The 13,557-nt window shown below is 43.0% G+C and overlaps 3 protein-coding genes across 6 annotated transcripts in view; 1 reads left to right on the top strand and 2 right to left on the bottom strand.

The window, feature by feature from the left end:
- Positions 1 to 10,976, bottom strand: part of osgin2 (oxidative stress induced growth inhibitor family member 2) — a 15,963-nt gene extending 4,987 nt beyond the window's left edge. Inside the window, exons 1-6 of one of the 4 annotated variants that reach the window (XM_037074121.1) lie at positions 10,857 to 10,976; positions 6,806 to 6,859; positions 773 to 865; positions 529 to 665; positions 250 to 441; positions 66 to 157 (exon numbers count right to left, since the gene is read on the bottom strand). In XM_037074121.1, the coding sequence (XP_036930016.1) occupies positions 66 to 157; positions 250 to 441; positions 529 to 665; positions 773 to 839 (488 nt within the window). In that variant the 5' untranslated portion in view covers positions 840 to 865; positions 6,806 to 6,859; positions 10,857 to 10,976. Of the gene's footprint in view, positions 1 to 65; positions 158 to 249; positions 442 to 528; positions 666 to 772; positions 866 to 3,814; positions 3,907 to 4,016; positions 4,136 to 6,805; positions 6,860 to 10,856 lie in introns of those variants that run through there. The other 3 variants (XM_037074120.1, XM_037074119.1, XM_037074118.1) reach the window with 3 other exon arrangements.
- Positions 6,297 to 13,557, top strand: gtpbp10 (GTP-binding protein 10 (putative)). Its single transcript, XM_037074123.1, has 10 exons — positions 6,297 to 6,455; positions 10,251 to 10,444; positions 10,557 to 10,648; positions 10,907 to 11,051; positions 11,149 to 11,222; positions 11,326 to 11,378; positions 11,455 to 11,562; positions 11,683 to 11,760; positions 11,866 to 11,989; positions 12,580 to 13,557. The coding sequence occupies exons 1-10, from the start codon at positions 6,423 to 6,425 to the stop codon at positions 12,774 to 12,776; spliced, it is 1,098 nt and encodes a 365-aa protein (XP_036930018.1). The 5' UTR covers positions 6,297 to 6,422; the 3' UTR covers positions 12,777 to 13,557.
- Positions 6,481 to 10,203, bottom strand: LOC119005958 (E3 SUMO-protein ligase ZBED1-like). Its single transcript, XM_037074117.1, has 3 exons — positions 9,000 to 10,203; positions 7,976 to 8,592; positions 6,481 to 7,766 (listed from the first exon to the last, which is right to left on the bottom strand). Exons 1-3 carry the CDS (start codon positions 9,868 to 9,870, stop codon positions 7,374 to 7,376), a joined length of 1,881 nt encoding a protein of 626 aa, XP_036930012.1. The 5' UTR covers positions 9,871 to 10,203; the 3' UTR covers positions 6,481 to 7,373.

Genomic DNA, 13,557 nt, shown 5'->3' with positions numbered 1-13,557 from the left:
AGGAATGAAGCAGCAAAGAATGAAGCCAAGACTTGAGCCCTGTCTTTACTGTCCTCTCCCAGTACCTGCGTTTCCCATTCGTCAAGTCTCTGTAGTTAACCCCAGGAAGCTCCATCCAGATGCCAAGACTAATAGTCAGCATGGAGCCTTCCATCGCCTGAGGAGAGTAGAGGAATATGGAGTGTCAGAGAGGGAGAAAAACAAAGGGATTGTCAGAAAATATGGATCAGACTAAACCGTCTAGCTTACATGCCAGGCACCTCCCGGTGTTGCCCTCCCCAGCACCAGATGCGGGATGTGTTGCTGCTTGTCCCTCCTCCACTGAAGGACAGGAGGGAACTCGTAGCCAAAGTCAGCATTGGGGTGCAGTAGTGTGTCAAAAAGCACAGCCACGGGGTTCCTCGACCTCCCCTCAAGACCTTCACTCAAATATTCCAGATCCTGTGGAAATAAAAGTTAGATGAGTGATTGGGATTATGCATGTACGTGAAGGGAATTGGTAGGTTCTTTTTTTTTTTTTTTTTTTACCTGTTCAGTGATGGGTAGGTGTTTGGTCTCCTGCAGCTTCCTGTAGAGTATCGGGTTTGGGTGGACAGTTGCTGTATCTAGGTAGGGCTTGTATCCACTCAGCAGGTAGGACAGACAAATACCTGATGGCCCGTTGCCTGAAAACAGACCCAGAAATGGTGGATAAGCATCACAACATTAGAAGTTAGATTAAAGAAAAATACTTGTGTGTCCTAACCCTGACGCCTAAAGGCAAAACTTTTACCTATGATGACCACAGGGACAGTGGGTGGGTGCTCTTGTGGCAGAGCGGTCTCTTCCAGAAGAGGCATGGCTGCAGCCTGGGCCAGAGCCGGCACTGAGGGGGAATGACAGAAATGTGAAGAGAGGTCCAGACATTTCTGTCACCGTCTATCTGACATTCAACTAATCAGCAGAGGCCCATTCCTGCTTTTGTCTCCCCACTGGTTCCATGTTTCTGGGTCAGATTATTTGAACAGGTTCAAACCGGCTTGCTGTCTTTTGTGTCTGCCAATGTTGTTGTTGTCCCATGTTAGTTTAGATCCTGTCTCCATCCAACGTCATCAGCTGACTCCAACAGACACAGACACTGAACGGGGAAAAAAACTTTTATTCATCCTGTTATTGTGCTTCCACACACAGCCATGAACCCTCCCTGTCTGTCTGGGGCTTCACACACGTGGAAACACCCCGCCACAACACAACGTGCCCCCAGCTTTTCTCTTTGCCGTCCCGCCAACGTCCACACACCCCCTGTCCTATCACACATGGCCCGCGGCGAGGCTAGCCTCTGTTAACCCCGGTGCCGCTTCCCAAACAAAAGGGAGTTCTAATCAGATTTATGTAGGCTTGGGTCTGTTGTGAAACGTTGCCGTTGAGCATGTGTAGTGTGTGTTTGTGTGTTACGCGACAGTGCCATTGTGTGCCCGCTGTGCAGCAAATCCCCCCTGATCACTCCTCCGAGTGGGGCCTAATCCCACTGGGCCTGTTTATGTCTTTACCGCCCCTTTCAACAGCAGCAGGATGAGAATGTGGTGCTGGCATGCTGACAGACCAAACTATCAGAGATCCTCCTCCTCCTCCCCCTCTCATATCCACCAGCCACCACAGCCGCCACCACACACTCGCAGACACTCCCGCCAAAACATTACCCACTGGCCATAGCAAACCACTTGCCCCAGTTTCATAATATCCAAAACACTGCCCACTTCACCTTTGTGTTACATCCCAAAACCCTGGCTCGCTTCCCTTAAAACTTCAATGTCTCCCTGTTGCCAATACAGTCTGCCTCATTTCACGGGCACCCCTCTCTGCCTCCCCCCTCCTCCCCCTCCCTCCCCCTGTCTGACCTGTGTCTGTAGGCCAACCAGTTGTCTTTGGTCGCTGGCTTGTTTACCCTTTCCAGTGAAAGCACTGGGATTCCACACATCGCCTGCCCTGTTTGGCCGATCTCGTGCCCCCAGTTGGCAAGCGGATACTGGTATCTCCAGTTGGACCATACGCCACACTGTTTACAGTCATAAAAAGGTTTTTTGAGTGTGTTTTACATTTTTGTTTTTTTTGTTTTTTCTTCATGCACTGTCACTGTCAATATATATCCTGCCTGCAGTACATAATTGTCAATATAAGTCATGCAAAAAATATACATGTCAACAAGCTTATAACATACAGGATCCATCCACCCCATGTACACATATTTATCCAGTATTTCATCTTTAATTCGTTGCACTACCTCTATTGCTTCTTTTCCCTTCTTGTACTGTTAACACAAGAACTTTTGACTTCTATACTTTTTGTAGTGTTCACCATCTGTTTTCTTTGCAGATAATACTGTAAATCACTTTGCTGCACCATTCTTTATTCTTAATCTAATTTGTATAGTTCTTGTTTTCTTTGTTCCTACCTGTATGTCTAATTCTATGTGGTACACAAATCAATGCAAGCTAGATTCTAATTCTGATGGTGATTTTTTGCTTTGCACACCCTTCGATCAGCGATGATCAGTCCCTTATTATGAGTGTCTTTCAGATTGTGATATGTAACTTTAGATAACAATATCATCTGGCAACCTTTCCAACAGTTTTTAAAAAAAGATCACGTCATCTCCCCATATTGTTGACAAAACAGAAGTATGTAGTTCAGTGGGGAAGTTAATTCTAGACCCTGTAAATGACAAAAGAATGTCAACTCAAATGTCCAATGAGTAGCTTTTAACTGTATCTCCCAGCAAATGGAATAAGATAATATAATCACAGGGTAGTATTTAGTGTCTGTTCAGGATGGTCAAGTCCTCCAGCTTGCTTTCATCAGCCTTGACAGGTGTAATGATGCGTGATGCAACAACAGTGCTGTGCTGTTGTTGCATCATGTACTGATTACATCTGATTCACAACACATTTTACATTCCTGACATAATTGTGGGGGGAAAGGGCAAAGAGTATATAAAGGACATCATAAGAGCACCTGTATTGTACCATTAATTCAACTTAGATCGATATCAGAGTGAAAGGTTAGTGTGTATCATCGCAGGAGGAAAACTCTGAATGTGTTTTTTAATTTTAAGTACAGAGAAACCTTGGGAGCAAAAACACAAAAACAGCTCAAATGTGATGTTGACTTCATTGGCGGTGTGTCGCTCCATCTATCTGCCCTTTCAGGCGCCTACATGTGCGCACTGTGCCCCATGTGAGGAGAGGAGGGACCATACTTTTCCAGAACGTGGTGTACTGAGAGTATTGTGGGCTATATATGGAAAACAAAGACACTGCTTACATTTAATGTTCAGTGTGCTACGAAGGGTGACCAAATGTACTTTAAAATAAGAACAAGTAGATAATAATTCAGGGGAAATATGCATCTCCATCACCATCAGGATGTGCTCTGACTGGAGGGAGCGTTTGGTTTCCACAGGCCTGACACTACAGCCTCATCCCTGCAGCATGGGCTCATTTGCACAGGTCAGTTATCAAACAAAATGTGCTAACTTGGGGGTGCACTTTTTTTTTTTTTTTTTTTTTTTTTCTGTGGATGTTGCTGCAGCACGAGCTTGGTGGCGCAACAGAATGATGTGGCAGCCCATCATCATCATCGTCATCATCAGCACCATCCTCATCATCCTCATGGCTCAATCCTCCCACCACCACCAACACACTCCTGTCTCCTGAGCAGCCCGCATCCAGTAAGGAGCACATGCGACAGCGCCAGTGTCACCCAGCATTGCATAATTTAGGTCAAGCACACACTCACGGTCATCCGCGACACTCGGCCAAGAAACAGGATCTCTTACCGCGTTGTGATGGATCTCTGTCTCCCAGTCGCGTCCTCTTATCACGACCCACGGCGGCGTTCCTAACCGTATAAATAGGCAGACACCGGTGGGAGGACCTATCCGACCGTCCGGGGTCTTACATGAGATAATAAGCCAACCTCTCTCCTCTCGTCATCACGCACACACACACACACACACACACACTCACTCACTCACTCACCTCCGTGCGGTTAAATCCGCGCGGACCTGGTTTTTTCAGGTCTGATCAGCCAGTGTTTGTCGTCTGAGCGGAAGGTCTTCTGTGTCTTTATGTCTGTGTGTGTGTGTGTGTGTGTGTGTGTGTGTGTGTGTGTGTGTGTGTGTGTGTGTGTGTGTGTGAGGCAGAAACCGGGTCCTGCGTTTGCTTTTGTCGTCACATGCGCATCTCACTGTTCACCGGCGGGCGTGAACGCGTTCACGGAGAAAGAAGAGAGCCGGAAAATTGAGAAGAGCATCCTCACAGCATCATCATCATCCTCACAGCATCATCATCATCCTCACGTTATTATCATCATCCTCACGTTATTATCATCATCCTCACGTTATTATCATCATCCTCACGTTATGATCATCATCCTCGCGTTATTATCATCATCCTCACGTTATTATCATCATCCTCACGTTATCATCATCATCATCATCATCATCATCATCATCATCCTCACGTTATTATCATCATCCTCACGTTATCATCATCATCATCATCATCCTCATAGCATCATCATCATCATCATCCTCACAGCATCATCATCATCCTCATAGCATCATCATCATCCTCACGTATTATCATCATCCTCACGTTTTTATTATCATCCTCACAGCATCACCATCATACTTAAGCATCACCATCGTCCTATTATCACCATCCTCACATTATCATCATCATCGTCATCCTCAAAGAATCGTCATCTTCCTCACAGCAGCATCATCCTCACACCATGTTCATCCTCACATCCTCACAGCACTGCTGACCCTCTGCTGCTCACTGAGTGGGCTTCATGTGGAGGCTCTTATTTCAAGAAACCAGTGCTGCCCGCTGCTGTAGAAACAAACGAATAAAGCTCTGCTGAGGTCTATTCCTGTAGACTGTGTTTTATGTCCCACACTGTAAAAGTGTTGGAGAGAATTAACAGAACAACCACTGGAAAAATCCCAGGATTTGTTTTAAAATGACAAAAACTGTAAAATAAACATTAAATGGCTCCATACGGAGCATCTCAGAAACCCCAAGATAGCAAATTTATTTACAGCCCCAACCTCCAGTCACGCTCCTGCACACACTTGAGATGCATCCTAAGCTTTAGCTCAGCAGCTACAGTGAATACTTTGACTTTAATGTATGGGGCTGGAACAAAATATCAACACCGTAATATATCACGATTCCTCCCCTTGAGAGATGGTTATCGATACTCTCAGACAAAATATGCAGAGAATGAAAACATAACTCCTGTACTCTACCCTTTAAGGTGTATTTTGTATTATTCAGTTAGACAGATGTTGAGTGATGATGGTGAGTAGATAATGATAATGATAATCTTAATTTTTGTGTGAACTAATCCTTCTGGGTGTGTTGAGAAATGTACTTGTTAGGATGTTGTTACCATGTAATGTTTTACAACATTATTTCAGTGTAGTTTTTTTTTCTCCCAGTGGTGCTCTTTGTTAATTGATCAACTTCGTGAGACCATACAGTACATTTATAAGTTTGCCAACACAGAAGTGCTGCATCAGCCAGGTAGCAATGACTGACTGAAGAGAAAATGTTATCCGCCAATGTTGAGATTCAGAGGCGAGAGGAAAGTCTTACTGAGCTTTAAATAGTTCGAGCGGCTGCACCGTTCAGTCGCTGGTCTCATAGAAACGCAGTTACCAGCTCGTCAAAACTTGAAATGGATGACCTATTTAAAGTGTTGGAGTTATTACAAAGCGCTTTGCATATTTTCAGCTTGTGTGGCCCCATACTGAAACTGAACTCTATACAAGATTAATCTTCACGCAGTCACTCTGTGTTTTATAAACCTCGTTTATGTTCTTTAAAAGTCATGTTGTTTGTTGATGCTGTGTCCCACAAATGACAACATTTGGTGGACCCTGCCACCACCTGAGGTTGTATTATTACCTCATTAATGTTGTCAATTTAGTTTAAAGTTTAAATTCCGTTTCCAAAACCACATAGTGCCCCTTTAAATATGAACTAATACTGTTTTACACCTGACACCTGATTTTGATACAGCTGACCAAACTAATTTTTTGGTGGGAAGTTAAAACAGTTAATATGCACACCTTTCAAGCAATATACTGCATTGTAATCAAATATGCTATAACCGCATGAATTATTGGTCTAATTCTTTGTTTATATCTCAAAAAAAGACGCTACTTTCTCCGCAGCAGCAGCATGTTGTGATTCTGTCTGACTGCAGATGGAGAGAACAGCAGCTGTCACTCAGCGCTGCGGAGTCCCGCCCCTTTCTCTCACGATCCAATGAGCTGAGAGGAAACCACCGCTTCCGGTCCCTCGTACAAACTCATGTAAGCTAGCCGCTAGCTCTGTAAACAACACAAAAAGTGGCAATAAACGCCACAGAGGATGGTTCAGCTCAGTAGAATCTGCCTCCGGAAGGTAAGCACTGTAGCGGCTTAATTTTAATCTCGTGAAAACAATTTACTTGCAAACAATTGTAATGGTGACATTGGACAGGTAAGCTAACTGTTAGCTAGCTGTGGGACAGGCTCTTACTAAATACTGACAAAACAGCAACAATGTCTTTTCTCAGCGTAATTATTATAAGCTTATGGCCAAATGTGACTGTACAGTGTAAGAACGAACTATGATTGATGTTAGATATCTGCACCTTAGTTTAACTGTGTTCACACCTTAATGATAATACATGTGTAGGTTAGATGCATTTACCACAAGGATATACTGACAGTTCACTCTCACCCTTTGGGGTAGTTTCAAAAATCACTCACCATTACTGAACCAGTTTGTTTTTGCCTGGGCTTTTAATCTTCCTGAGGATGCATCTGTTAACATGGAAAACAATTACTGACACAACTGTCAATAAAATCAGTCCAAGTCAAATTGCAAAAAAGCAACAAAAAACAAACATATTCCTTAAATGACATTATTACTTCTATGATGAGTGAGTACAGTTCATTTTCGTCATATCTTGTTGTTTATATGACACTGCACAGCTTCCAGAGTTTGCTGTAAGCTAATTTGCTGCTTTAACGCTTCACTAAGCAAAAACATCAGTCTGGTATAGGGCTGCACGATTATGGCCAAAATGCTAATCACGATTATTTTTATAAATATTGTAATCACGATTATTAATCACGATTATTCATTATGTTAGGTAAAACATACCTTTTTATTGCACTTTCTTATTCAAACAAACAACTCTTCAAATTGAAACAAAAGGAAAGCAATATTCTATTGCAAAATGCAATTATAAAGTGCAAACAAACAGTTTGTAAACAGACAGTTGCGAACAGTTGCAGGAAAGGCACAAATGGAACCTACTACCATACAGCAGGCCTACAGATTTTTAGCCAGGAACACCAGCCTGTCAACACTCTCAGGCTTTAACGAAGACCGAAGGCAAGTCACGATGTTCCCCCCGGTGCTGAAAACCCTCTCAGAAGGGGCACTTGTTGCGGGTATACCCAAATATTTTTTGGCCAGCTTTGACAGCCGTGGGTACACTCGCTGATGTTCCCTCCACCAGTCCAGTGGGTTCTCCTCACTGTCCAGGTCAGCACACTGCAGGTACGACTGAAGCTCAGTGGCTAGAGCTTGTTGAGGAGGATGGGTTGGTCTGGCTCTCTCAGTGATCTTGAAGAAGCTCCCCAAGGTCTTCTTCTTCTTGGATGTGCTGGGTGCATCATCCTCTGCCCTGTCTGCAGTCCCACCATCACTTGGGCCCTGCTCCTTGAAAAGTGCATGGTAAATAAGATATGAATAACAAATTTACTCTAATATATTTGTAAATATATAATAAATATTTTTGACAACCACATTCAGAATCTAGATTGCAGACAGCACATGAATTTTTTTTTTTTTTAGCACATTTTAATTCACTTAGTTTCTTGAATTCATAATAAATGGTTTATATCCAAGTATCTACAATTATTACTTACCATGCTCAGAGATGCAGCCATCTCAGACATAAGTCTGGCTTGGATCGGTGCAACCCTGTCCTCACTTGTGTATCGCAGCTTGAAACGGGGATCCAAAGCAGAAGCCAGGTTGAGCAGGTCTTGTGTCTCGGGATCCTTGTATTTTTCCTCCAGGTAAGTTAGGATTTTTGTCTTGATGGTGTTTGTGAGCTCTGGATCATCATCGTTCACTTTGAGGATGGAGGAAGTGAAGAGGTGGAGGACTGGCTTCACAAAAGAAACACTGACATACTTCTCACTGGACAGTGCATCAGTAAACTCAGTCAAAGGGTGGAGGGATTTGTAGATGGCTTCGAGGATCTCAGTGTCCTGCCATGATGGGAGGAGATGTCTGGACTTTCTGTCAGAAGACAAAACTTGAGAGATGGCCTTATGCTGCTCCAGGACTCTTTCAATCATTGCCTGTCTTGACCCCCACCTTGTGGGGCATTCTGTCTTCAGCCCATGTTCTGGAAGCTTCAGCTCCTTCTGAGCCCGTGCTAGCTCCTTTTTACGCCTCCAGCTGTAGGAGAAACTGCTCACAAGTTTTTTGCAGATCCCTACTGCACGGTCAATGCGAGGATCTTTCATTGCATTCTCTGTAAAAGAACATGAGATTCATAATTAAAACAGAACAAAACCTTGCATACACTTGCTCTTTTATTTTCATGTGTTGTTTTAAGATTGGATTTGATTGAATTGAATTGAACTTTATTGATCCCAGAGGAGGGAAATTAGTTTGTTCCAGCATCACATGAAATAAAAGGCCAAAAACTGTACATAAATAGATAGACAAGCACAGTAAAATTTTGGTCAGTTAAGATGCACAGATGTTATGCTATTTCAATCACTTGTTTATTTATTTATTCACTTATTTGTATGTTAATTTATTTAAAATTTAAAAAATGCCTACACATATGATGACCAATCTCCATCATATTAGCACAGAATACATATATGTACAATTCAGTTATGTGTACTTTTTGTTTTTATTTGTCCTACTCACCAATTGCTAGATGGAGCCTATGGCCAAAGCACTGGAGCCTCATCCATTTATTTAGAGAAGCTGCCTTGATGACGTTAGATCCATTGTCTGTGGTGATGCAGACTTGTTTCTCCTCTCGCAGGCTCCAAGAGGCCAGTGCTTCCCGCAGTCCCTGGGCTATAGCTTCTCCTGTGTGATCTTGTGGGAAGAATGACGTCTGCAAGCACCGACTCTTCATTGTAAAATCATCATCAATATAGTGAATTGTCAGGGACATGTACGGCTCCATTGTTCTGCTGGACCATAGGTCAGTCGTAGTTGCGAAATACTCGACTGTTGTTATTTCCCTCTCTATTTCCTCCCGACATTTTTCATATAGTGCAGGCAATGCCACTTTGGAGAAATAATTGCGCGAGGGGATCACGTATTTCTTGTCCAGTATTTTGACCATGCTTTTGAAGCCTTTGTTACTTACAGTACTTATTGGACACATGTCTTTGGCCAAATAAAACGTTATTGCATCCGTTATTTCAGCGTGTCTTTGAGAGGTGGATGGATACGGTGTCGCCCGGTGCAGAGTTGCTGTAATGGTTGTCTGGGTTGGCGCTGGACACTGACGGGGATTTGGTGGACCAGCGTTAGCTTTGGCCTTCATGCATTCATCATATTTTTGTTTGTGGTGTGTTTTCAAGTGGTTAAATAAATTGGTTGTGTTGCCTTTTGGCGCGGAAACAACTCTGTGGCACTCTTTACATATCACGTCCTTTTGGTCAATATCACTTGCCCTGAATCCAAAAAAACTCCACACAGTAGATTTTGCTGCTTCACGAGGCACCAGCGGCTCCTCGTCTCCAGTCGGTGCTAGCGCACTTGTGTCTCCTGCCCCCGACATTGCGCCTCACTCTCTCACAAATCATTTGAAAATGGCGTTGCTGCCTGCAGGGCTCGCTCGTTTGCGGTTTAGGCAACGTAATGATGCCCAAACCTATCGGTCGCCCCCTGGTGGTTGGTTGAGAAAGTGCTTGATTTGACATGCAACAGAGCTCGCTTTTTAAATGTTAAAATCGCCGACGATCATCTTAATTTAATCGTGGCAGCCAAAATCGTGATCGTGATTAAAATTCGATTAATTGTGCAGCCCTAGTCTGGTACAGAGTTCCAAATATGTCATCCTATCTCTTTCTGATTAATCTGCCACATGTAAAATATTGTCTGTGAAGTTACTGGGACACATTTCAGATTACAGTTCTGCCTTTTTTCTGCCTCATGCAGTATGGAAACTTCATTGACAACCTCCGTCTGTACGTCCGTGGAGGCAGCGGAGGCATGGGTTTGCCCCGTCTTGGAGGACGAGGAGGAGATGGGGGAGATGTTTGGGTTGTGGCTGCGAAGAACATGACCTTAAAGAGGATCAAGGACAAATACCCCCAGAAACGTTTCTTAGGCGGAACAGGAGCCAACAGCAGGTTTGTTCCCAAACAGACAATCTTAAGTTTCCTGTTAAGTGCCAAGTCAGAATAGATTTATGTCTGTCAGGGCAATTTTGTTAATTTAGTGGGAATTGTATTTTTTCGACAGTGTGCAGGCACTGAAAGGACAGAAGGGGGAGGACAAGGAGATCTCAGCTCCTGTTGGTATCACAGTCACCACTGACAAAGGAAAAATTCTTGGTATGTCAAACATATTTTTTCTGCCTCATTTGTGCACAGTGCGTGCTCAGCACTCAGCGATAAAATGTTATCACATCTGTGTCAGCACAAATTCATTTCAGAGTTTGTCTTTGAAATCTGAGCAAAGGATGGTTGTTTTTTTATGGGTCAAGAACATAATTTGTGTTACCTTTGTGGCATTATCATTAATCAAAGTGGAGTGGAATACCTAACTGATGTTGCAGTAAAAAGTTGACCTCGTGTTTATCCACCTCCAAGGTGACCTGAATACTGAGGGTGATCGTCTGATGGTGGCAAAAGGAGGATTCGGTGGCTCCATGCACTCTGCTTTCCAGCCGAGTAAAGGCCAGGTCAGAAACATACGGCTGGACCTCAAACTCATCGCCGACGTGGGCCTTGTTGGGTGAGAATGGAAACACACATGAACACATTGGTTCACTTCAGCTGAGACTGAAATATTTCTCCAAACATCTGATTTTCTTTTGTTGCTTCATCGTCAGGTACCCAAATGCAGGAAAGTCCTCTCTCCTGACCGCCCTGTCCAACGCCACGCCTCAGATAGCCAACTATGCTTGTGAGTGTATAATGCTACACACTTGTTTAATTCTGTCTAAGTTAAGTAATTCTTTTAGTCATTATGCTCTGATCTTTTTCTCTTAAACGTTTTGTTATTTCAGTCACAACCTTGAAGCCGGAGATCGGCAAACTGATGTACAAAGATTACAAGCAGGTATGGGACCATTGCATTATGTATGCGGTTTCCCCTCACCGAGTGGTGGTTTTCTTATCATTTTTATTATTCTTAGATTTCTGTTGCTGATCTGCCAGGACTGATTGAAGGAGCTCACCTAAACAAAGGCATGGGCCACACGTTCCTGAAACATGTGGAGAGGACCAAGCAGCTCATGTTTGTGGTGAGTGGTGGTGGTAACACTTCGAGTGCAAGCTGAGTCGGGCATTTATGTTTGAGTGTGGTCAGAATAACCAGCTGAAAGATGCCTGTGTTGATAACAGTTTAATCTGTACGACTGCAGGTCGATGTTTGCGGTTTCCAGCTTGCAAGTAACACACCGTTCAGGTCGGCCTTTGAAGCTGTTCAGCTTCTCACCAAGGTGAGACTGATGAATATGACTTCTTTTTTGCTCGTATTAACAGTCTTCTCTTTGAATTTACCATCTTCACCCTCTCCTCCTCTTCCTCTCTCCATGGTCTTTAAGGAGTTGGAGTTGTACAAAGAGGAGCTTGTATCGAAGCCTGCTTTGCTGGTGGTGAATAAGATGGACCTGCCTAATGCTGAGGAAAAACTAGAAGAGCTGAAGGAGCAGCTACAAAACCCAGATGGTAAATTTTGATGGATTTTTTACAAATTATTATGTCTGTTTGAATTTAAAATTGGTGCTCCCTGCAAAGAAAAAAAGTTGTTTTAATTCAGTTGGCTCTTTAATTAAATAAGTTTATTTCCCGATCTCAGAAAAAATAAAGCAAATCTTTCCTTGAACTTTTTTAGATTTTTTTGTGAATAAACATTTTATATGACACAGAATTAACTGTAGTGGCAAAACTGTGCTAACATGCTAAATACTATCCAATCTGGAGAGTTTTTTATGTTATATTTTTTGTATTTTCCAATTTAGATAAAAATTAACAGGATGAATACATAGTTCATAATTGTTAAAACTAAGCGCTCACAAGTGTCCTTAACATCTCTGTAAGGACACTCCCACGCAGGGTTTAAAAGCCTGCAACTCCCCTCCAGTTAGTTAGAACTGAAGAAGCCTCTTAGATGAGAGCTGAAGCATCTTAAAGAACCTGAAACAAGTCCAGTTGACAACGATGCAGCAGCTAGAATTACCATGACCTGGATGACTGAGTACCTCATATATATTGTTTATACTTTTCAACATTTAATCTATTGTTGTTCCTTCCTGCAGAGTTCTCTGATCTGCTGCCTGATGACATGATCCCGAAGAACTATTTGACCTTCAGACACGTGCTTCCCGTCTCTGCCTCCACTGGGTTTGGTATAGAACATTTGAAAAGCTGCATCCGAGAATCGCTTGATGAAGATGCGGAAATGGCGACTAAAGCCATCCATGAAGAAAGACTGCAGGCACTGAGGCACCAATGACATGAGCATTTGGGATAAACAGAAAGTGTCACACATTTCAGTGGAACCTACACTGTACGATGGAAGGTGAGTCTGCCAAAAAAACTTCAAAATTATGCAACTTTTATGGCAGATGAATATCATCCACTGAGGACACACCTGCGAGAAGACAAACTCTGTGGTAGTGAAGCCTTGCCCGTAGATGACTTTATCACAGTCATTGTCACGAGGCTCCAGGAGTTCTGCTCGAGTTGAACAACACTGTGAATCGTTGCATGTTATCAAAATATAAGATGCTGTTACAGTAACAGGGTCCATCTTGATGCATTTGATCTGGTTGCTCACAACCATTAAGATTGTATTTATTTTTTTATGTGTGTTGTGGGGATGCAATAATCCAACTTTTCCTCAACAGATAACGACCTCACATCTCAGTGCCAGATATGTCTGTCAGCACCTATTCGATATCAATGCTCTTTTTTCCCCTGAAGTTTATAATTTGTATGTTTCCTGAGAAAAACTCACAAGTCATATTCTTGAAGGTAACATGAGGCCAGACATTTGTGTGACGCACCAAACTGAGTCTGCAACCTGTCGTGACTGAATGTAACTGATAGCAGAAACACTGAACTTTATTATGCCGTTGAGACGTATAATGTGAGACTGTATTGATCGGTCGTGGCTGGCTGAGACCCTTTCTACTAAATAACGCTTTTATTGGATGAGTGCATCTCAATTGTGTTGTTCATTGACTGTATTGTTATACAAAATAACTAATAAATGGAGGCAGTTGTCCATTAGA

The sequence above is a fragment of the Acanthopagrus latus genome, chromosome 17 (assembly GCF_904848185.1).
Source record: "Acanthopagrus latus isolate v.2019 chromosome 17, fAcaLat1.1, whole genome shotgun sequence".
Taxonomy (NCBI): domain Eukaryota; kingdom Metazoa; phylum Chordata; class Actinopteri; order Spariformes; family Sparidae; genus Acanthopagrus; species Acanthopagrus latus.
This window is presented reverse-complemented; position numbering and strand designations above follow the sequence as displayed.

Excerpts from the sequence above, each read along its gene's own strand:
- LOC119005958 (XM_037074117.1), bottom strand. The coding sequence starts at position 9,870 with ATGTCGGGGGCAGGAGACACAAGTGCGCTAGCACCGACTGGAGACGAG. Across the intron at positions 8,593-8,999 it reads TAGGCTCCATCTAGCAATTG|AGAATGCAATGAAAGATCCT; the intron begins GTGAGTAGGACA and ends GTTCTTTTACAG. Across the intron at positions 7,767-7,975 it reads TGGCTGCATCTCTGAGCATG|GAGCAGGGCCCAAGTGATGG; the intron begins GTAAGTAATAAT and ends GCACTTTTCAAG.
- gtpbp10 (XM_037074123.1), top strand. The coding sequence starts at position 6,423 with ATGGTTCAGCTCAGTAGAATCTGCCTCCGGAAG. Across the intron at positions 6,456-10,250 it reads GTAGAATCTGCCTCCGGAAG|TATGGAAACTTCATTGACAA; the intron begins GTAAGCACTGTA and ends TGCCTCATGCAG. Across the intron at positions 11,563-11,682 it reads CCAAGCAGCTCATGTTTGTG|GTCGATGTTTGCGGTTTCCA; the intron begins GTGAGTGGTGGT and ends GTACGACTGCAG.